We start from the raw sequence: 23,483 nt of genomic DNA, 5'->3' as shown, positions 1-23,483 counted from the left end.
TAACGTTTAATATCTTATTTTAAAAAATAAAATTGATAGTTTGAATATCAAACACTCATTTTTGAATTCGGGTTCCTTATATTGAATCCGTCTCACCGTAAAACGATCTTATACAAGAATTGCTCGTGATCCAATAAGTTACTATTTGTATAAACCTAATAAGACTCAGCTAATATTGTAATTTTCTACTAAAACTTAATTAATGTGGATAGTAAATGACCTTTTTATTGATTTTTGGCTTTTTTATTGATCAAATAACAAGAAAAAATGCTTAATATATGATTTTTAACCCAAAAGTAAAAAATTATATTGAGTAACTTTTTCTTAGTTTCTGATTTTGACTTTTTCTATAACAAATGATTAACAATCACCAATTATTTATTACCAAATATATTCATAACAATTAACTTAAACAACTCATTTATCAACTAATAATTAAACAACTCATTTATCAACTAATAATTTCAACTGGTAAGCAATCCAACAACTTTACCAAACAACCATTACCAAACATACCCCTTACTTTCTATAGATATAGTACTTCATTAGAAATTAAGGTCTTAATATCTTACATATCAACATTCTATTAACAATTTGTAGAAATCATACACTTGTTTTAAGAAACACTTGCATACACTTTATAAGTAAACACGTACACATAATCATAGTAATCAACTCAATATTCTCGCACAAGCAAACACTTAAGTATAGAACATAAAATTATTGGGATAGTTTGTCCTACATTGATGGATTAAAGATGATGTGCACACTTTATAAATCATTGAAGCCTTTACTTCCATACCCTGGTACCCATACGGTTTTGGGATGGTATTTTCTTGACTTATGAAGTGTGTGCACCTGTGTTTACCCGATTTGATTATAAGCTGACATTCACAATACGTCCGGTCTAAGCTAAACTTGTGAGGTAGCACTTTCAAAAGTGGTTGAACTTTCTTGAGTTGATAAACCTTGGCTGAAAAACACAGGACTTTGAGCATCACACCCAAATATGAGAAGAGACCTTGGAATTAAAGGCATATTAACATCCAAAAGCCCCTCTAAAACTTGAACAACTTGCCCCATTGATGGTCTTTGATTCTCTTCATCTTGTATGCACCAACAAGCAAGTTTGCACATCCTTATGACTTCATCTTGTTCAACATTTCCTTCCAATTTCGGGTCGACAATCTCTATAACATCTTCTCCTGCACTAATTTTACTCATTGCCCATGTCGGAAAAAAGTGTAATCTCCCTTGGGTTCCTTCCTGAATGTTTCGTCTCCCTGAAACGAGCTCAAAAAGCATCATCCCATAACTAAATACATCAGCTTTTGATGTGATTGCTTCCCCTGATATCCATTCGGGTGCTAGGTACCCTCTTGTACCTCTAATTGTCGTTAAAACTCGACTAAATTCTCGTCCTACCAGCTTTGCTAACCCGAAATCTGCTACTTTCGGACTATAATCTATATCCAAAAGTATATTTTCTGGCTTTATGTCACAATGTATGATACAATCCCTGCATTTTTCATGTAAATAAACTAACCCTTTTGCTGTTCCTATTGCTATATCATACCTTACCCTCCAACTTAATATATTTATGTTTTCGGGTTTGAACAAATGATTGTTTAATGATCCTTTCGGCATGTACTCATAAACCAACACTCGTTTAGACCCTTCCGAACAAAACCCTCTAAGACGAACAAGATTCACATGCTGAATTGTTCCTATCGCGCTTACTTCTGCTCGGAATTGTTTCTCCCCTTGACTCTGGTTCATATTGTGCAGCTTCTTTACAGCTATCACCATGGAATCTGACAGTGTGCCTTTGAAAACTGATCCGAACCCCCCTTCTCCGAGCTTTTGTGAGAAATTTTTTGTGGCGATTTGCAAATCTTTGTACTCGAATCGTGTCAACGATTGTTCCATCGTTTTTGTCGCTTTCAAAAACCGCCTTTTCCGTCTAAAATACACTACAAAAATCAGTCCAACCAGAACAACCAACAACATAGCTATTCCTACTGATATACCAGTGACTAATATCCTGTTCCCTGGTGTTTGTGCATCAGTTTTAGCCACTCTAACATAAAGAGTTTTCCCACTATTATCGGAAAGTTGTCGTATATTCAAGAGTTCCGTAAACCAAATAAAACACCCATTTTCATCAAATGCATAAGCTGTACAAGAACAATTCCCAAAACAAGCGTCTTCGCATTCCCTTACCGAGGAAGCTTGGACAAAAACAGGATGTTCGGGCAATACTATACTCCGACTAACCAAAAACTTGTCTCGGTTTTTACCTTCTTGACACGATAACTTTGTCGTTCTAGCACACCCTCGAGAGTAATCACTCACATTCCACTCTACTTCCTTCGTTGGCTCGAATCCTTGCAAACAATGACAATACGGCATTGCTGATTGGTTACAAACACCAAACGCGCCACAATAAGAATAAACTTGACACTGTTGTCCTGGTTCTGTCCAAAACAAAACCCATTTTTGTGTACTTTCCTGCCATGTTACATCCTTAAATTGTCCAGACGCATCCATCACAAACCTCGTTATAATCGATGGGTCGTGAACAGAATAAGTGAGATAACTCTCGCGTTCATTATCAACATAGGTGACACTAATTACTTTTGGAAGAAACCTAAACTCGGGAATTTCACTGAAAATTTGTTGGTTTGGAATCCAAGGACCACTAGTCCAATACTCTAGTGTTTTGTTCCACAACATAATCAACCGACTAGCATTAGGATCGCGTTCAAAACTATAAACACCGGTTCCAGGATCCTCCGAGTTCTTCCAAGAACTAAAACTTATGCTCGACTTTGTTACTTTGTCGATTCCAAACTTACTTCCAGGCATAAATGTATCCGTTGGATGATCAAAACTCTGCCAAAGGACAAAACCTGAGTTTGATTCTTCGCGCAAAACAAGGTTCCCATCATCTTGGAGGACAATATGGACAGTTTTAGAGGTCTCAAACCTCAAATTTGTAGACCATATTGGAGATTTTGAAGCATTGTTTATAAGGACTAAATTACCATCATTTGATATGGTAAGTTTTGATGCATATAAGTCAAAAACCGGGTTATCTCTATTAGCAACCCAAATTACAACTTGCCCAGGTATGTTTTTATACCATATTCCTATATAATACTTGGGTGTTTTACCTGGTTTGAAGAACCCAAGTTCAAACTTTCCATTGGTTGAGTGTATTGTTTGGTTCCCTGTAAGATACCCATTTGTAGTAAGGGTGTTAACACCATAACAGTAAGGAATTTGGGCAATGAAAAGAAATAGAAGAGTAGAAAGGATGGATCTTTGTGTGTTTTTGATGTTCATGGCTGAATAACAGACAAAATGTAAGAAGTTTGGTGATAGTTTATTGTGAATGAAGAGTTGAAGCACTTAATGAGAGTGTGTTGAAATATGTCGCGGTTCAACCATCAGCTTAAGCTTTTCGTTTTGATGAGATGTTGTCAGAAGGACAACTTTAAATCTCATTCACCCTTTATTGAAGTGGAATATTCAGTGTTTTGTATAAGGTTGGTCCGTGCTGCACCTACTCTTTTAGCCCAAAATGGCTTTTATGTAAGGAGACGTGATAAAATATAGGGAAATTATCAATAATACCCCTGTGTTTTTGCACTTTATTTTTGGTATCCTTGTGTTTTCTCGATTATCAATGGTACCCATAGCATTTCATGCTAATTACAACCGTAACATTATTCAGAAATGATCTCTATGTTGCATTCACACTCTTAGTCTAAAGAGCTCTCGTATGAAGAGACGTGATATAATACGTATATAACATATCTATTACAGATCACTCTAAGAAATGAGTTTAAACTTTTAATTGGGTTGGTTTACGGACAGTTGAACGAGGCGGCTCTATATGCAAATTGGAATTTCGTGATCAGTCTGCTCAAACAAGTAATCGCAAACCAATATCAACTACTCATAATAAAAGCGGCTTCATTAACGAACAACGTTGTCAAGACTTTTTCAACGAACAGTTGTATCGGTATTCAAGGAATGTAAATTGTAGGACTTATAGCTATTTAGTACTAACGGTCCGTTTGATAATTAGTACTAAATTGTAGAAATAATAATAAAAAGTTAATGTAATTTTGGTAAAAATACCATTTGATAAATTTAATATCAACAATCTTATTCATTTTCTTCACAAAATTTCATTCCAACTAGAGGTGGGTCGAAGTTCGGGTCACATTTTAACGGGTCGGTCAATAACGGGTCAGGTCATTAGAGGGCCTTAGTGTAAAGGGCTGGGCCGGTCGGATAATTATAAGAATTGGTTGTAAAAGAATATTTTACCACCCTTTTTATATTTTTTTATGATATTATTATATACATAGTTGAAACTGATCCAACGGGCCATAAAGTATAATAAAAATACTATTTTATGAACTTTTAAAAGGGGCTTTGACCCACCCCGGCCCGTTTAACATTTGACATGACCCACCTTAACTCGCACTACAACAAATTTAACTTTTTTGCGACATTGGATTTAGTGGCATTAAAAAAATGTCATTGATTTATATTTTTAGTATAATAATTATTGGTTTTTATTTTAAGTTCCACTATAAAGTGATTTAGCGACACTTTATTTGGTCTTTAGTGGCATATGTAATTGTTACTATAGTCAATAGTGGCATTTATGAGAAATGTCACTAGATTTTATGTTGCAAAAAGCTTTAGTGTAATTTTTTATTATGCTGCTAAAGAGTTCAATAAATGTCACTAAATCCTCTATATATATACTATTAGAAATTTGATGTTGTGACATTTAAACTAAATGTCGCTAAATATATCCCACTAAAAGCAAATTATATTGTAGTGTCAACCCATTTAAATTTTGACCCGACCCGGCCCGTTGAACACCTCTAATTCCAACGCATTATTTACCATTTGAACATGTGGTATTAAGCGGTAATAAAAAATTGTGAACAAAAAGATTTTTTTATGATCAAACTTTCATTATCATGGGAATGACATGATACATATCATAAAAATTTACACTACAAATTATTTTCAATCCCACCATTTAGTAATCACAAACTAAATAAGTCGTAATAGCAATATGTTGCATTGTGAGGAAAAAAATCACTATCTATGAATAGTAGATCAAAGGGCAGAATAATATTTTTAGTTCTAGCCATAATTAATGTAGTACCACTTGGAATTGTAGGTTTTGGTAATGGTTGTAACCTGTTTTTTACTATATGGTTTTTATAATAACAGGTCTTGCGAGAAATCGTCTTATTGTAAAATAAATAGTACAATATAAATGGATAATATTGTATTAAATAAAAATATTATGGCATTGTTTTACAAATTTTAAAGAAAAATACTATAACCCTTTGTTTTTTTATTTATAAATTTTGAAAAATCGCGTTAAGGTGGTCTTAAAAAATTTACATTTTATGATCAACAAATATATTAACGGTAAAGACATAATATCAAATGGCATTTACTTAATCACTTTATTCTACTTAGCACCTTATTTGGACAATAATTGTTGCGACTCATTCAAATAAATTCTATTTGGCATTTACATAATGGTTGTTATTATTGGCGATAATTTAAAATTGTTATTTATCATCATGACATCTGATATAGATCGTGTTGACTGTTATTATAAAAAAATACAACACTCTATCTGTATGAGACCATCTCACGGTGATACGACTTTAAAACAAGAAGTCCGTAAGCTAAAAGTTTTTATTATGGGGCTATTTAACCCAAGTATGAGACATGTCTCACGATGAAACCGTCTTATATAAGAATTTGTGAAAATTGTATTGATAAAAATTATAATTCGGAAAATAAAATAGATTAGGTTTAGGTTTGAATATTCGATTTTTCTTATTCGCAACTAGAGGAAAAACATCCTTATTTATGCAAAAGATCAATGACTTATACATAGAAATTAGGATAACAAAATATCTTAAGTTTTTAAAATAAGAGAAAAATATTCTAAGAAAATATTTCCTAAAATAAGAAGATATAATATCAATGTTTATTTTGTTCTTTATTTTCCTACATGTATCACAATCAAAGTCTTAGATTTGAATTTATGTAACATACCCATTGATACGCTAGTGGGCTAACCAAGCAACCCAACAATTGTTTCCAAGTCCCAAACCCATTTAAACACTTAACATGAGCAATTATGAGCTTTTGAAATAAATAAATTAATTTTGATAAAAAAAAATTTAAATAAGGTTTTTCTCAAACTATTTCTCAAGGTAAGTGTCATCTTATCCGAGTCTATCATCAGATTTTGTTCGCTTTTACTAATATCGAACAAGCTCATATTTTACTCAAAAAGTCAAGAAAAACTTTGTTCATTGTTTGTAACAGTGAACAACTTTTTAAATAGGTTGGTCAAAAAGTCTACTAAAAGGCTTTGCTCGTTATCACTAACACCAAATAAAGCATTCATACTAACCTTTTAAACAACTTTTAACTTTGCTCGTTGTTGCTAATGACGAGCTAACTCAGACCGGAAGCTTAAACATTGAAAATTAGTTTCAAACAAAATTAATTTTAAAAATAATTACTTATTAAAATAAGCTTATTGGGGTTGAGGTGATTTATGTGCGATATTCTGTTGTACCGCTATTCAACCATTAACTTGATTGGGCGCGTTTGACCCTTTTTATTTATTTATTTATTCGGTAGTATGGAGATTTCTTATAGGGAAGAGGGAGATAAAAATAAACCTTTATATAAATGGTGATAATCAAACTTATATCACAAAATGTTATCCAACTATTTTACAAGGCAAACATGTTGAAGTTGACAAACAATTGATTTATAAACAACTTTAAATTATACACTTTTTTAGTATTATAAGTAGACTAAGGGAATGTGACTGTGTGAGGGTTAGAGGAGGAGGCAATGAGAATCAAGACTGGGATCTTAGTTGGAGAATGTATACTTAAAAAGTAATGCATTCTCTAACTAAGATAAGATTTAATTCTTTTAAATCACACTTAATTATGCTTACTGAAAATGTTTTAGTAATATTTTATAGAATTGATTTCGGGCAATTGTTGAAGAGTCGATTCCAACTATCATGGTTGTTAGTCGAAAATTTTCTAAACAAATTTTTGACCACCACAAGTTTAGTCAAAATTTCGGGCCGGGAATTAAATTGAAAAGGATCAAAAATTCTTTGTCCTTTATTTCCGACTATTTTCCGACCAGATGGTTGGTTGAAAAAAATTAAATGAAAAAGTAAAATAAAAATTCTAACCAACTATCTAGTTGATGGTTGGTAGCTGAAAAAGTAAAATAGAAAATTATAAATTATCAAAAATAGATAATAATAAATATACTCATATTGTTTTCTGACTAAATTATCGCTCGAAAATTCCGATTAACTTTCGACTATCGAAAATTAATATGAAATTTTGATTAATTTCCTACCAAAGTAAAATTCCGACTATTTTTGACAATCGGAAATTAACCAATATAAGCATATACCGACTGATTTTCGACTTTTTAACACTTAGAAGAAAGTTAATTATTTTTTTAAGTGTCTTGTATAACCTGTCCTATTTGCTATAACGACACCCTAACTTCCGGAGGGAAGAAATTGTTTGCATTACATTGACTTTAATCTTTATGATGATTCCATAAATCTCTTGTAATTTTGTTATGGCCACTCGTGTCAAATCATTTGTAAAATTTATATTTTTTTGTTTGAATTTATTTATTATTATTTGTTATTTTAATTCACCTCACCCATTTTTGCATAATTTCGCTCATTATTTTTTTTAATTGCATCCATATATTTGAACTATTTTTTAATTTTGTTGATACAATTTATTCATACTCTTCATTTATTGCAAAATATTCATATTTTCTTAAAAATTATCTTTATTTTTCTTTGATACTGATTTAAAAGAGGAGAATAATATTTATATTATTTTAATGTGCAACTATTAAGATCTAGCATCATGTGAGATATGGCCTATATTTTCATTTTATGATACAACGAGCTTTAATTATTTTTGCCGACACTAGTAACTTTGTACCAACACATATCTTGAGGATAAAAGGTTGTCATGTCCTCCAAGACACTTCTCATTCATTATGCCCTAAATCATGCTTATATGACTAATTACTTTTAATTAAAGTTTAATTTATGATTACAAAAATATCTTAACTAACTTGTATTATTATCGATGCTAATACATGTTAATAATTCGAGTATTTTCTAAGTTGCATGCTTACATCATTATATATTATTATTATTAAAATCGAGATTTTTTTAATTGAAATATGTGATGATATATGTTATTTCAAAAATATGTAGTGGTTATAATAATGTATAGTTTTACTTATATGTTGAGTAATAGTTTCATTTATATGCTTCGACATAGTAGAGATGTATTCACCTGAAAGAGTAATGTAAGGGTTTGGATTTGCGCAATTCCACCTACGTGTGATATATGAGTATTGATTTCTGTAGTATTTATTTAATTTTTTGATTTAGAACTTTGTTATATTTTGGAGCTACCCTTCAAGCGTCATATTTACATTGAGGAGTTGGGTTAGCAAGAGACCAAACCGTCCCAGATTCAATCCAAATCCGATCCATAGACCCATTTACATCTTTTTTTTAAAATTTATATATTTGCTATCATCTGTATTTAATTGTTTGATTTGAAACTTTACTATATTTTGGAACATTACGTAATTTAGAACTTTATCGGTTAATGTTATTTGAAATGTGGTCGTTGTATACTTGTATAATTAGTAAAAAAACATTAGAAGATCCTTTTTAGCGAAAATATTTAAATAATTTAATATGAATGAACGAAAATTATATTATATATTTTTAAAAAAATTCATAAAATAAAAATTATTTTGGACCCAAATCCAGATCCTAGACCCGCTAAATCCTAAGGGTTTGATTCCGGGTTCAATATTTTCAAACCCTATATATCTGCATTTGGGTTTGGGTCTAATAAAAAATAGGGTCTAGATCTGGGTCTAGCTAGAGCAAATCTAGATCTGACCCATGCCCATCCGTAGCCAAGACGCATTCATGATGCTCCTTTTAGTGGGCTTATGCCAGTCTTGCATGAGTCTATGGCTTGGTATCGACACATTTCGAGGCTGTGCATCACAAACCCCACCAGATGACCACCTTCCTCACATCATCAGCGTTTCATTAGTCGACTTGCTCCTGGTTTATAAAACGATTTATTTTTATAATCTATATATTTGTTTTAACATGTTTATACACATTTTTTAATTCAACATAAGTATTTTATTTGGCTCTTGCTACTATACATCAACCATTTTTAAGTTGTATTGTATTCAAGTTATAATATAGTTATATGAGATCTTGTTTCATTTGTCTCAATATAAAGATTATTAATATCAATTTATTATACTTTTTAATTATACACAATTAAATATATTAACAATAGAAATAATGCATTGATAAGTATATCCGTTCAAATAGGACAGATATAATGAATAGAAAAGAGTGATCAAGTACTTAGCAATGAAAGCACGTGCTATGGTGAATGTGGCACAAAGTTGTTAGACTACTATGATGTCTATGAATTATGTATAGTTTTTGCCTATGGAAGTGGAGTTCAATTATATTTCACATATCGACGTTATTTTGATATGCCAACATCATCATTTATCGTCTTAGCGAGTTCATGCTGAGGTTAGGAATGAGCATGGGTCTTAAATTTTAAGAGTCTAGATTTGAACTAAATCGATCTTATTTTAAAGGTTTGGATCTGATATAAAGACCCTTTTGCTTTTTTATTTAAAAAACTATATAAAAACTATATATGAGTTGAAACTTTTTGATTTATGTAACTTAAATTGCATTTTTGTACTTTAATAATAGAAAGACTTGATAATATTTTGTTTTAAGAGCTTAAATGTTTGAAAACTTCATATATTTGAGTTTGATCACTCTATTAGTATAGAGTATTAGAAAATCTTTGTTAATTGAAAAAAATTTAAATAATTTTATAGGAATAGACGTAAATTGCACAGTATACTTTTTATAGTTTTTAAAGAAACAAAAATACTAGTTTTGGATCCAGATCCAGACCCTATAGATATGGGTCTAATTAAAAAATAGGATTTGCGGTTAAACTTTGATTGTTGTTAAATATTTGTGAAGTCATAAAATACAATTTGTTTTAATAATAGACAAATTCTTTATTAAGACTGTTCCAAAAAAAAAAGTTTTTCATTTATCTAATTATATTTTTAAAAAAGAAAACAATAATAAGCTGCGTGTATTATAAATAAAAATAGACAAAATTTTTTATTAAAATGGTCTCATGACGTTAATAATAATATCTAAATTCAAATGCAATTTTGTTGATGAGGAAATGGTATATTGTTGGGTTAGTTAGGTGACATATGGGTAGCCGTTAAATGGTTGTGAATTTGTGATGAATACATAGTTTTGACTTTGACCCTTGTTTTAGATTTATTTTTCCAAATTGAAAAGACACAAATTAATTTTTGAATTTTGTTCAAATAAATCAAAAAGGACACTTTTTTTAAAAATTGCAAACGTGGGATTGAAAATAAGTGGAAATAAAGCAGATAGAACTAATCACATTGTCAGCGATGAATCGATGCTAATGTCAATAGTTTTATTTGTATCAGAAGAGTTAAGTTTTTTATTAGAACATGTAAAATTGATGATATTATCACATGTCACAGTTATAATGGTTTTACCTATTTTAGTAAAAAAAATACCACTTTTAACACAAATAAAACGTATAATTGAACTTTACTTTGATAATAAAAAAAAATTAAAAAAAAAATTTTTTTTTTTTGTGCTTTTGGAAAGTAATAGGCGGTTTTGTTAGAGTATATAACACATCCTGGGACTTTAACCATCAGCTTAAGCTTTTGGTTAAATTGGTTCCTTGACATGGTATCAGAAGCCAACGTGAGATGTTACGGGTTCGAATCTCAACCACCCCTCATTTAAAGTGGAATATTCAGCGCCTATGCGCATCCACACTTCTAGCCCAATGGGGTCTCGTGTGAGGGGGCGTGTTAGAGTATATAACATATCTTAGAACTTTAACTATCAGCTTAAACTTTTGGTTAAATTGGTTCTTTGACAGGTTTACTTTCCATCAAATATTTGTCCGGTTAGTTGTCATTGTAGTGCTTGTGGTATTAAGAAGTACAAGTACTCTATTAGTCTTTTGTCCACTACGTTTTGGCGACTTGATACCGTTTTGTGTAATCGGACCTTTTTTAGTTTTTCTTTTTTAATTGTAAAAATGATAGATTAGGTTAAAAATTATCTCAATATGTCGTTTGCATAGTCAAATTCGTTCTATCTTCAAAGTTTTTAATTTCAAGAAATTGATATTCAAGTTTAAATTTAGTGATTTTTAAAGGGAAAAAGAAATTAAGTGAGTTTGAAAGGTAGATGGCAAAATGAGAAATATAATAGAAAAAAGAAAAAGTGTTAAAAGTACCTAATAAATTTTTTTTTTAAAAAGTACCTAATAAAAAAGTTTTGTTAAAAACTACCTAACAAAATTTTTTTCTTTTTCAAAGAGTACCAAGTAACGTTTTCCTTAAATTGACCGTTAAATATAACGGTTAACTGGTCAAAATTAAAAATTCTTCTTCTACATCTTCAATTGCTTTTCCAATTTAATTTCGATTTTGAGTAAAAAGTAAAGGAAAAAGACAGTAAGAAAATTGAATTGGAAAAGAAATTGAAGATGAGGAAGAAGAATTTTTGATTTTGACCAGTCAACCGTTATATTTGACGGTCAACTAAAGAAAAACGTTAATTGATGCTTTTTGGAAAAGAAAGAATTTTATTAGGTATTTTTTGACAAACCTTTTTTTATTAAGTACTTTTTGAAAAAAATTGTTTTATTAGATACTTTTTGACACTTTTCCCTAGAAAAAACTAGCAACACAAAGAAAAGAGTGACAACAAATAGGATGAACATAAACTTCTAAAGTAATTATATGGATGAAATTTTTTTTATAAATGTGAGTCATATTATGAAATAAAAATAAGACAAAATTTAAATAGCAAACTAAAAATAAAAATAAAGAGAATTACATACTCTTTCCGTTTCTTTTCAAGTGTTTCATTTGCTTTTACTAATTATCAATCACTTTTAATTTGTATTTTCTTTTTAATTTAGGCTTAAAACACAGTCAAAACAAGTTTGATTTGTTTTAACATAAAATTTATTATTAATTTATTTTTTGTAATTTGTATTATATACAATTATCACTATTAAATATTAAATTAATACATTAATAAACGAAAAAAAAAATGAGATTTTAAATGATTTGTATGCTTTAGTGTCGAGAAAGGCGTTTCTTTTGACCAATTTTCATTAGGAAAGGGTGATCACTCCGCACTTTCCTTCATGTGCAACAATTCTTTCTTACCCTGTGTGTTCAAAATTATTAAAGTTAGAGAAAAAGAGATTTTAAATGATTTGGCAAAGTAATATTCAATATGCGTTTGATTGACTTTTTTTTTTCTATTTTTTTATACTTTATTTATTTATTTTTATTGTTACAATATTTTTCTTTCTTTTATTTAATAACTACACATGAATAGTAAATATTATTTGCTAATCGATTTATTTTATAATTTTTTCTGAATGTGTACATAAAAACATAATCAAGTGAAATTTTATTTTATTCGTATTAGTGCATATTATTTTTATTAACTATTTATAATTTTCTTTATGCACGTCTAAAGATACTTAATGTTAAAATTGTACATTGTATAGCGTGAAAAAACTAATAGTATATTCATTAAAAAAATAAAAAAGTGTAATTTAAAAATACGTCACATCTAATAAAAAAATAGTAGAAAAGAAAAGATAAGTTAAGTAGTCCTTTAACTCTAAAAAAAATGTATTCCGGATATCTTGATTTAAATTCTTATTTTTATTTTAAGCATTCGTTTAATGCTAAAAATGTTAAAATAGTACACTGGATCGTACACCGGATATCTTGATTTAAAATTCTTATTTTTTTGGATTTTTTATAAAATAAAATTATATCTTTTACACATAAATATTTAGGCTCATCTAATTTTTTTCTTTAATCAAACTTATTTTTTTGAGTTCTAAAAAAATCTTTTTGAAAATATGGTAGAATTTTAACAATAGATTTGTTATGCAACTTACTTATAGTTGAGAATTGTAAATAGTTAAATACTAGTTATATGAAAAAATTAATGTGAGAACCTTCTTTATATGAAAACCATGAAAATCATTCTAGCTAACAAAAGTATTGTTAATTTCATTTTTTTTAGAAATGTGGTACTTATTGACAAAAAAATATTACTTTTAGAAAGAAAATCAAAAAATTGAACAACACTAGTAAAAAAGTGTTAATTTTTATTACCTAAGATTGTGTTATATCTCGGAAATAAACTGTTACTTTATAGAGATTAAAAAACAAAAGAAAATGACAAAGTAATAAAATGTTACTTTTACTTAAAAGATGTTATTTACCATACAAATAATTTTTCATGAAATAAATTTTAGGAAATAATTACGAAAATACCATTGCTTTGTGTGTACGAATTCTAGCCCTTCATTTTTTATGTAACGGGTGAGATTATGATTCTCAAGGTTCTCATATAAGCTTGATTTTTACTTGAACTCTTATATATATATATATATATTTGGTTTGCAAATATTCAGATTTAGATTCTGTATATGTACAATATTAGTCAGAAGTAATTATGGCAGAAAACTATTTTGGAGGATTAATGCAACATTAAATCTGAGAGAAATTAGTAAGATTAGTATGTATACTGGCAACATTCATCTGGGAGGATTGACGAAGCATTGAACATACGTTGGTAGTATTAGTGCACGGGAAGGTCATGTGCGATTGGAAGATACTTGTTAATTATAGAAGGTCATTATAAGGTAGTGGGACACATGTTAATAGAAGAATCAAAGAGCACTATATAAAATAAAGGAAAAATCACCAAAATAAAGAAGAACTTGACACATTCAAGACAACTATAGTGTCATGCAAGGGAATTTTGGAGATTGATGAAACAATAGAAGAATGTTCTACATGCACGATGATAGACTATAAATACACATCAAGGAGCACATAAATGAGGTAATTAATTTCTACTATTAAAAGAGATACAAAGAAGTCTTAGTAATTTATTGCGAAAGAGTTATTACATCTGATTTTCAAGGACCCACATTGATTTTCCGAAGAACATTAATTGCATAATCATAAATCTAAGAGAATAATTACTACTGTCATAAATAATATTCAAGAGCACGTTTATCAGATGTTAATCACAAAAGACCCCACGTTAAAATAAGTCATAAGTAGTAATCCACCTTACAGTCACAGTGCTCCTGGAAGCTATTAGACAATTTGTCTCAAACGGATATTGACTTGGGCGTCGGAGTGGGTCCCCGGAAAAACATTTTGGACCCTGCTAACCCCTTGTTGCATTTTACAGGAATAATCATCTTCTCTAGTGATCTTATCGCATAGCTTGACGAGATAGCAAATGCAGGCTTCCACTTACACTTAACTCTTGATTAATCACTAATCATGGGATTAAATTCTTAGTTAATTGTCCTACAAAGCCAGACAGTAGCAGATTTGGATTAAATATTAAATATCTAATTTCATTATTCAATTTGAAAAAATCAGATAAATTATCCAATTTTAAAAAATCGAATATCCGAATTAGATATTTTTATCTACCTCTACCGTTATTTTTAATATCAATGAAGGTCTAATAAGTGGAGAATTAGCTAACATACAAGAAAAACGAACAAAAAAGATACAGAATCAAGCGGAATTAACGCCTAAACCGTTAAAGGGACCCACATATAATGGCAGTTAGGTAAATAATTTTCTGAAATGGATGAGTGGGACCCACACCCACACAAGAACCACTGTGTAATAATGTGTATGTATGTGAAAACTGTGCGTGACAATCTCAGCTTTTATCTGCCTTATAAATAAAACCCACCCGTTTCGGGTCTCAATACCCACAACAATCTTCTCACTCTTTAATTTTTAGGGTATACTCTGTTTGTTGCCCCTAAAACTAAAGAAACAGGACAACTGTCAGTACTACTTCACTTTCTTGACTCTTTCTCTCTCCTCCGTTACTCCGCCGCATCCTCCGCCGTGTTCACCGCCACAATGTGGTTGAATATTTGTTTAGTCGGCGTAATCTTTGGTTTAGGGTTTGAAAATGTGGTGTCGTTACCGTTGCACAGAAAACCCGACCCGCATTGGAAACCGGCAACCGCTACTTGGTACGGCGAACCTAATGGCGATGGTAGCACCGGTCAGTCTTTTCTTTCCATATCTTTTTTAAAACTATTTAATCAATTGGATAATTAATGTGTGTTTATAGGCCATAGACTATGCTTTGTAATTGCACTCTTGATTTTATCCCATTCACACTAATCGATTCATTATCGTAATTTTGCTAATTACACTTATTAAAAAGCAAAATAATATGCGAATTATAGTATTAAAATTTAGCATTTTTGTGAATTACATTCTCAATATTTATTTTTTGCAAATTAAGTCATTAAATATCAAAGTTTAAAGTTCAGGCCAAAAATACGTAAATCTGAAAATTTCAACCATCAAAATGGTTGAAATGATGTGTTTTGACCTGAACTGTAAACTTTAATATTGAGACTTTAATTTGCAAATGTGTTAAACTTTTAAAACTGTAATTCACAAATTATTCTAAAACCTAATTGAAGTTTTAATGTGTGTTTATTGACTTCGTTGTGTTACACTTACTTATAGTTGTATTAGTCTTATAGTCGATTTAGCAAGTGTAATATATAAGTAATTAACTCAATTTTGAGAATCTTGTGGTTAGTTACGTTTGTGCCTATCATTTGTATTTATTTCCCTTTTTTTTAGTTGCATTTTTGTACAATTGTATACATACTATGTAAAAGTGAAAGTGTATATATAAAAAAATACTCTCTACCATGTAGAGCCCATTTTCTTTTCAAGCTTGTTTTGCACCATGAAATAGAACCTAATTCTCTAATTGATTACATTTAAATTATAAGTGAACAATTTAACATGCTAAATGTAGATGTATCAACGTAATAAAAATAGATTTTATGTGTTTTAGGTAAGTTTATCCCAATTTTTTATTCTTAAATAATATTTTTTAACATATATAGATTAGACGCCTTTTGTGATGGTTCCTCTTTAATTTATACGTCTAAATACTTTTTATTGTAGTTCCTTCTTAATTGGTTAAGATAACACCTTTTTACTTTAGTTTCCCTTTAACTTTAATATTTATGTAAATATCAAATTAGACATTTGCTATGAAGTGGAATAAGTATTAAATGGTGAAAAAAAACTCAATGAACCCTTGATATGGAATAAAATAAAGTAATAAAATTAATGGCTTATGTTGAATGAGACCGTCTCACCAAGTTGTAATAATCAATTTAAAATTATAAATAATTATCTTAACACACTAAATGTGCATATATCAGTCTATTAGATATAATTTCAACATAAAACAGTCTCATTTAAGAATTTGTTTAAATTTAATAAAGTAGTTTTTGCTAAAAATGTGTTAGTTAATTTAATTGACTGTTCAGATCATAAAAAAGTTTATGAATGCAGGTGGAGCATGCGGGTACGGGTCAATGGTGGATGTGAAACCGTTTAAGGCCCGAGTAGGGGCGGTAAGTCCGATACTATTCAAGAACGGAGAAGGGTGCGGAGCTTGTTACAAAGTGAAGTGTTTAGACACTGAAATATGTTCTAGAAGAGCAGTTACCGTTATTATTACTGATGAATGTCCTGGTGGTTATTGCTCTGGTGGAAATACCCATTTTGACCTTAGTGGTGCCGCCTTCGGTCGGTTAGCCATCTCTGGAGAAGGCGGACAGCTTCGTGATCGTGGGGTCATTAATGTCATTTATCGAAGGTCAGCTTTTTATCCGAAAAATTTTCTTTTACTAGCAACACTTCTTAAAATTCGCTAATTTAATAATTTTTTATTCAACGTGTTTCATAACTAAACACTAGTTCGTTGCAAATTTGTACGGGTAACGTCTACTCACACAACTTTTTGATTTCTGGTATGGCCGAAAAGCGTCATTTCAAGTCAAAGTTGATCTTTTGGTTAACAGAATCGAATTTCCATGAAAAATTTTCAGCTACTTTGCAAATTATTAGCTACGTAAATGTCTTTTTATGCCGTAAATTCTTATCTCAATTAAAACAAAGTATAATTTTTTCTGAAATTTTAAATTTAATTTTCACGTACTTTTTTTTTACTCGGTCTATTCTGCAATAAAGGAAAAAGTGCCTTTTTATGCCGACACAATTGTAGTTATATGAAAGCGGCTTAAGGGCTTAACTGCCAAATGGAAAACGAAATTGGTAGTTATTTGGGATTAGCAGAGGGTAGAGATATGGGAAATAGGGATGATTTTGTTTTGATTATAATTTTTTTTTTATTCTAACAAAATTGTTTTATTTTTTATTTTATTTTTGTTTAATCAGTTTGTCTCATTTTTATTTTTAGACATATCATAAATGTATACTTTTACTCCGAAGTAAATTTTTTCCTTTATTTTTAAATTTTAAATATTTCACTACTTTAATCTATTATACTTAAGTTATCTTTGTGACGTTTAACAACGGGCCTAGAGTGTTTATTTATTGTGTAAATTTCGAGGCACGTATTTTAGGTCGATTTAAATCGGATCTTATATCCATATTGATTTTTACATTATTTTAATTCATTTTAAAGTCAAGTAAGTCGGACTGGATTCTAGGCCGGATAAATATTTGATCATTGAATCTATTTTGAAAAGGGAGACAAATTGCATCTCTAAAGTCTAAATAGTCTATAATATCGTTTGGCTTTATATTTATTGACTGGGAGGTACTCTGACGTGCATGATATTGACTGCATAGGTGTACAGTTGTGAACATGTGGACTAGTTTTCTCATTGTTCTGACTGCACTTAGTTAGGAGTATCTTTTTGTTACTGTAAAAGATTCCAAACACCATAATTACACTCTTCCATTTATTTTGTTACTTTTGTCCACTCATTTTCAACCAGTTGCAAATGGGTGAAAACGGATAAGAGAATTTAGTTAGAGAATATATAAAAAAATAAGTAGAGCATGTCATTTAGTAGTTAAAATGGAGAAATAGTATAAGTGTGTAAATGCAATTAGAAGGATAGTAAGATTATTGTTAAAAAAAAAGTTTAAATGAAATAAACACATAAAGTACAATATATGGTAGAAAAGATAAAAGGGGTTAAGCTACAATCTAAGGTGAGTATGAGATAAAATACACTATTAGTTATTTTAGAGTATGAAATTCATAGAAGTCTCTTATAGTTTAGCTTCGCCTATGTGAGAGAATAAGTTACAAATGTAGTAAAATTGATAAATAGTCACAAACATCAAATCAGTATCTCGCACAAACTGGGGGTTTGGAGGAGAATATAACGAACATATCATACTCGTACTCCCTTCAAAGAAGTGGTACAGAAGAATGAGCGCAGTCAAATAAACCTTCAAATAGAGAGCTCCCATAAAAGAGAAAATCTTGCAAAGGGAGCGATGAGTAACGCCATAGTAAAGATAAAAATACAAATTAATTCATAAAGTGAATTATCTTGGTAAATTAATATTCTATGTCTCAATGAAATAATCATAGAAATTAAAGAAAATAATAAGAATATCAATCAAAATGAAAATATTGCAAAATAAAAAACAGATCAAAATAGAAATATTAACGACATTCATATGAGACCGAGAGAGTAATAGGGGTATCTTTGTTCAATTTGGAAAGCTAATAAACTAGGGTATGCCCATCCCTTCTTTTGTTTGTCTTTGTTTAAAACATGCAATACTTGAAACTTTGGGTTCCTTTTTAATTTTGTTCTCATCAACGTGAAAGAGACTTGAGGTTTTGGCCTTTGTAGAATGTGTAGCAAAATGAGTTTTGCGTCATTTTCTTTGCTAACATTTACCCTTTGGATCAAGCAGCCAAAAGAAATACTTCCTTCTTTTGGATAAATGTCCTTTTTAGCTGATAAGTGCCTTAGAGTAACTATCTGTCACCTAAAACTCATTTTCCTACACATTCCACTAATTGACGGGCGGGCATATTTGAGGGCGAATCATTTTCAATCGGGTTATTTTTAAATTGGATCAATTTTAAATCATATCATTTATTGTTAGGTTTTAGATCGATTTCAGATTGATCAAATTAAAAATTGACAGGTCTATTTACAAGTCAAGAAATAGTTATTTAGAAAATCAAAATCTATTTATTGATTTGTGAACATTTTCTAAGCTTTAATTAAGTCCTTGATAAGAAGAGTAATTTACTCATTGATGTCTTGTCTTTAATTATTAAATTAAAGAAACAAAACAAAACATAGCTTAGTCAACAAAGCATTTATATCTAGGTTGACTATTGTTTCCATAGAGTTATAGAAAGACTCATAGTTGAAGATACAAGTTGATAAAAAATTAACATGTGATTAATATCTTCTTTTCATCAAATATTTTAAGGTTTTACTTTCTTATTTACAATTTTAAGGGTTATTTATATTATTACAAATCAAATGAGATGGTATCATATATAGTAAAACCATCTCTATTAGGCTGATTCGGTATACATTTACAGTTATAAAGTGATTAATTATAATTTAAAATTGATCACTTTTATAGTTTTTAGGTGATCACTTATACACTTAAAATAATCATTTACAATCTTAAAATGATCAATTTGAAAAATGAGCTTATTATATGAATTCGTCTATGGTGAGACTGTTTAATACAAGATCAAGTTGTATTATTATCCTATTATTAACACTATATTGATATTTATTTATATTGTATGAAAATAATAGGACACCTTGTAAATATCCCGGAAAAAAGGTAGCATTCCATGTAAATGAAGGATCCACTAACTATTGGCTTTCACTCCTAGTGGAGTTTGAAGATGGAGATGGAGATATCGGTTCTATGCACATAAAAGAGGTATTTTTTTTAATTTTCATTCATGAAGGATTTATTTAATTTTATGTTTTTTGGAAATTTAATTATTAAATACTCCTTAGGAGTAATAATAATTGTGAAATGGTGCATCTTGTCTTGGACAAAAAGTTAGCATTGCACTATATATTGATCTTTTTGCCTAGAAAGCACTCAACAAAAGTAGTGGAAAATCTACTAGAAAATTAATATATTTTCTTAGCTAAAATTTCCTTTTCTAATAAAGGAAAATGGAATTTAAAACTCTAACTCTAAATGGATTATGTATAAGAAATTCAAACTAAGAATATATATATAGCAATGGGTAGTTTAGTTGGTTAAGATAAAAGATTTTGTTTCCTAAAGTCTCGAATTCAAATTAAAGGAGAGGTATTTTTCTTATTTCTCGGTTCCAAACAGCTGAAAAAAAATGGGAATGCCACCTCCTGATCATTAGGATTGAGCTGATTTCACCGATACCAAGAAATAACTATAATTCTTATTTTATTTTTATTATACTCCTAATTTCTAACATGATTCATGCAATGAAAAAAGTTAAGAGGAAGTGCTTTAATTTATTGTAATAAAAAATTAAATGAATCCCAAATATCACGGAGGGAATACTGTAATTTCAGCAAATGAAGAAAAAAGTAATGAAGATTATGCCACAATTATAGGAGTAATAATTCTAAAAGAAACTTACAATAAAGTTTTGTACTTTGGCTTAACAATGACTCTAAATACGGGTTTTGCTATATTTTTTTTAAAAAAATTTTCATTAATATATTTTATTTATCTTTTTATTTTATTTGCATATTTTTCACACTTTTTGTAATTTATATAACTTCTTTAATATCATCTCTGAAAAAAATATAACTTCTTTGATATTATAGCAAATATTGTAGGACACACGGAATAATATAATGTCAGTTTTGGTCTTGACGATGTGGTAATGCCTGACTGCAATTCCACCTTATATTATTTTACAAACAATGCACTTTTCTTTTCTTGCTTGACTCTCTTAGGCTCTACAATTTTAGTGGGGGAAAACATGCAAATGCTTCTACTTTAGACTTTAGTAATGACTACTTTTCCAATATATTTATTTTAAGACGAAAAACTGGTTTTTATTAATAAATCGTTAATATTATAAAGAATTTTGTGTTTCGTTTCAAATAGTTAACATAAATCTGCCAACTTTATTAGCAATTTTACTTGTACAAAGTCATTACCCATGTTAGTAGTTAATGTTGTCGAGAAAACAATTTAATTAAAGACTTTTAGTGATGGCTGTAGCTCAAAGATAGAGCCAATTAGATTAGAAGTATATATGCAATATAATTTTTTATCATATCTGATGTTAAATATTTTATTTTGAGTAAGATTTGAGCTTTTGATTTTTTAAAAAGCCAAATTAATCGTTAAAACTATTGTAATTCTTTCAACTCAGTCTTGCTTGACTCACTTTGGCTCAACAATTAGAGTGGGAGAACATGCAAAAGGTCCTACTTTATAGCCTTTTTGATTCCCACCATAAATCTTCCATCTTCTTGCAACTCCAATAACAAATAATGCCTTCTCATACATTAAACAATGACCATTTTTCTATATACCCATTAAATAATAAATCATTTTGGGCATGTCCCTTAGTGCATATTCTACAATAATTAAGTCATCTAGCTCATGTGCCCCATTATATGCCAATTGCCACGCTCAACCAAGTTGTCCGTTATTTGATTCTTAACTAAATTAAACTCCCACAACTCCTCGATGGATTTATTTCTAAAAAGAATTAATTTTTTAGTTGAAGGTTGACCTACAAAAAATTCTGATTCAATTTGATGATTATGATGAAGTATATAATACATTATAAGACTGTAACTATCGACTTAATTTTTTAGTTGAAGCTAAGATATATTACAAACTCATCGATCTAAAAAGAAATTTGAACATGTTTTTATTATTCTATAATATAATAGTTGATAACCAATAAGGATATTGAATAGTATTCTTATAATGTTTATAACTTACAACTAAAGCTCCAAATGTCTTTTGCATCAAATTGATGAAAAAGGGAAAACAAGTCAAGTGTGATTTAAACCTATATGGCATATTACTATATCCTTTTGAGTTTGCTCGTTAAGGAAATAACACGAAGAATAAGAAGTTGAATTTAATAGGTTATTTCTTGTCCTTTTGAGAGATAAAATAAAGAGTAAAAATTTGTAAAGAAAGTATATTTGGTGCGTTATTTCTTGTCTTTTTTATTATAACTTACAATATATGCTTAGGGAAGTGGAGAGATATGTGAGAATCGAATTCAGAATCTTCACTTGAGCAAAGGGATACGTTCTCCAACCGAGATAAGACACGATTATCATATAACGGCATATACTACTTCTACATGATTAGAGTTTAATTATTGTTTATAGATCATGATATATAATAATATTTGGCTACAGTTAGACATTACAAGATGCCATAAAAGTGAGGAAGATCAATATCATCCAATAAAAGCACTTTGATTTAGATTAGAATTTGTAATTTGGATGTATGTTAACTAACAACATGTGATATTTGTTTTGATTGGATTGAGCAGGCAACATCAAAAGAATGGATAGAAATGACTCATTTGTGGGGAGCTAATTGGTGTATTATTGGGGGACCTTTGAAGGGTCCATTTTCTGTCAAATTGACTACACTTTCAACGGGAAGAAGTCTCTCTACACGAGATGTCATTCCTCGGAACTGGTCACCAACAGCTACTTACACTTCTCGTCTCAATTTTCTTCCATAGATACTCCTCTTTCCCGATAAAATTGCTACGTTTTTCTTTAAAAGTTCTCGAACGAGTAAAAGAAACGAAGTATTTTATAGGGTTTTTACGCACATCAAATTACTCCTACTATCCTTGCTTTTTTAAAGGGAAATGACACGAAGCATTCAATGCTTGTTTATTTTCCCTTTTTTCTCACTTTCACTTTCAAGTCTTTCTTAGAAGTATCGTATTTCAGTAGCGTGGATTGGGATGGTTTTTTAAATTATTCTATTGCTACTACTGCTACTGCTACTATGAAGCGGAACAAAATAGGAGCCCTCTTCAAAAGGAGAAGAGAGAGCGCCGCCCATGTACGTGATGTAACTCTAACTGCATGTAAAATATCATATTGTACTATGTCAACTTGTAAGTTTGTTTATCCGTGTGATCTTATTTTCTTTATTGCAAGTGTAAGTTATGATGCAAAACATATTATATTATACTAATATACTATTATTATCTTTTGGAATTAGAGCTTTGATATTGTTATGTAATATACAGTTTTTGTGTTCTACCTCTGTCTTTTCTTGTTTATCAACTTATATTTTCACATTATCTACTCATTACATCG

General features: G+C 29.7%; 2 protein-coding genes across 2 annotated transcripts; one reads left to right on the top strand and one right to left on the bottom strand.

The window, feature by feature from the left end:
* Positions 1-503: 503 nt before the first annotated feature.
* On the bottom strand, positions 504-3,412 carry LOC130806821 (G-type lectin S-receptor-like serine/threonine-protein kinase At2g19130). The gene has a single exon (XM_057672028.1). It carries the CDS (start codon positions 3,346-3,348, stop codon positions 913-915), a length of 2,436 nt encoding a protein of 811 aa, XP_057528011.1. The 5' UTR covers positions 3,349-3,412; the 3' UTR covers positions 504-912.
* Positions 3,413-15,040: 11,628 nt separating this feature from the next.
* Positions 15,041-23,381, top strand: LOC130806240 (expansin-B3-like). The gene is made up of 4 exons (XM_057671247.1): positions 15,041-15,379; positions 16,705-17,011; positions 19,971-20,100; positions 22,694-23,381. The coding sequence occupies exons 1-4, from the start codon at positions 15,232-15,234 to the stop codon at positions 22,889-22,891; spliced, it is 783 nt and encodes a 260-aa protein (XP_057527230.1). The 5' UTR covers positions 15,041-15,231; the 3' UTR covers positions 22,892-23,381.
* The last annotated feature ends 102 nt before the right edge of the window (positions 23,382-23,483 follow it).

Source organism: Amaranthus tricolor, chromosome 2 (genome assembly GCF_026212465.1).
Source record: "Amaranthus tricolor cultivar Red isolate AtriRed21 chromosome 2, ASM2621246v1, whole genome shotgun sequence".
In the NCBI taxonomy this organism is placed as follows: Eukaryota; Viridiplantae; Streptophyta; class Magnoliopsida; order Caryophyllales; family Amaranthaceae; genus Amaranthus; species Amaranthus tricolor.
The sequence above is the reverse complement of the archived record's forward strand: the minus strand, read 5'-3'. Positions and strand labels throughout refer to the sequence as shown.

What these genes read in the sequence shown, in the direction of transcription:
- LOC130806821 (XM_057672028.1), bottom strand. Translation starts at nt 3,348, where the DNA reads ATGAACATCAAAAACACACAAAGATCCATCCTTTCTACTCTTCTATTT.
- LOC130806240 (XM_057671247.1), top strand. Translation starts at nt 15,232, where the DNA reads ATGTGGTTGAATATTTGTTTAGTCGGCGTAATCTTTGGTTTAGGGTTT. An exon ending in ATTAATGTCATTTATCGAAG is followed by an intron (nt 17,012 to 19,970) that starts GTCAGCTTTTTA and finishes TGAAAATAATAG; the next exon opens with GACACCTTGTAAATATCCCG. An exon ending in GTTCTATGCACATAAAAGAG is followed by an intron (nt 20,101 to 22,693) that starts GTATTTTTTTTA and finishes TGGATTGAGCAG; the next exon opens with GCAACATCAAAAGAATGGAT.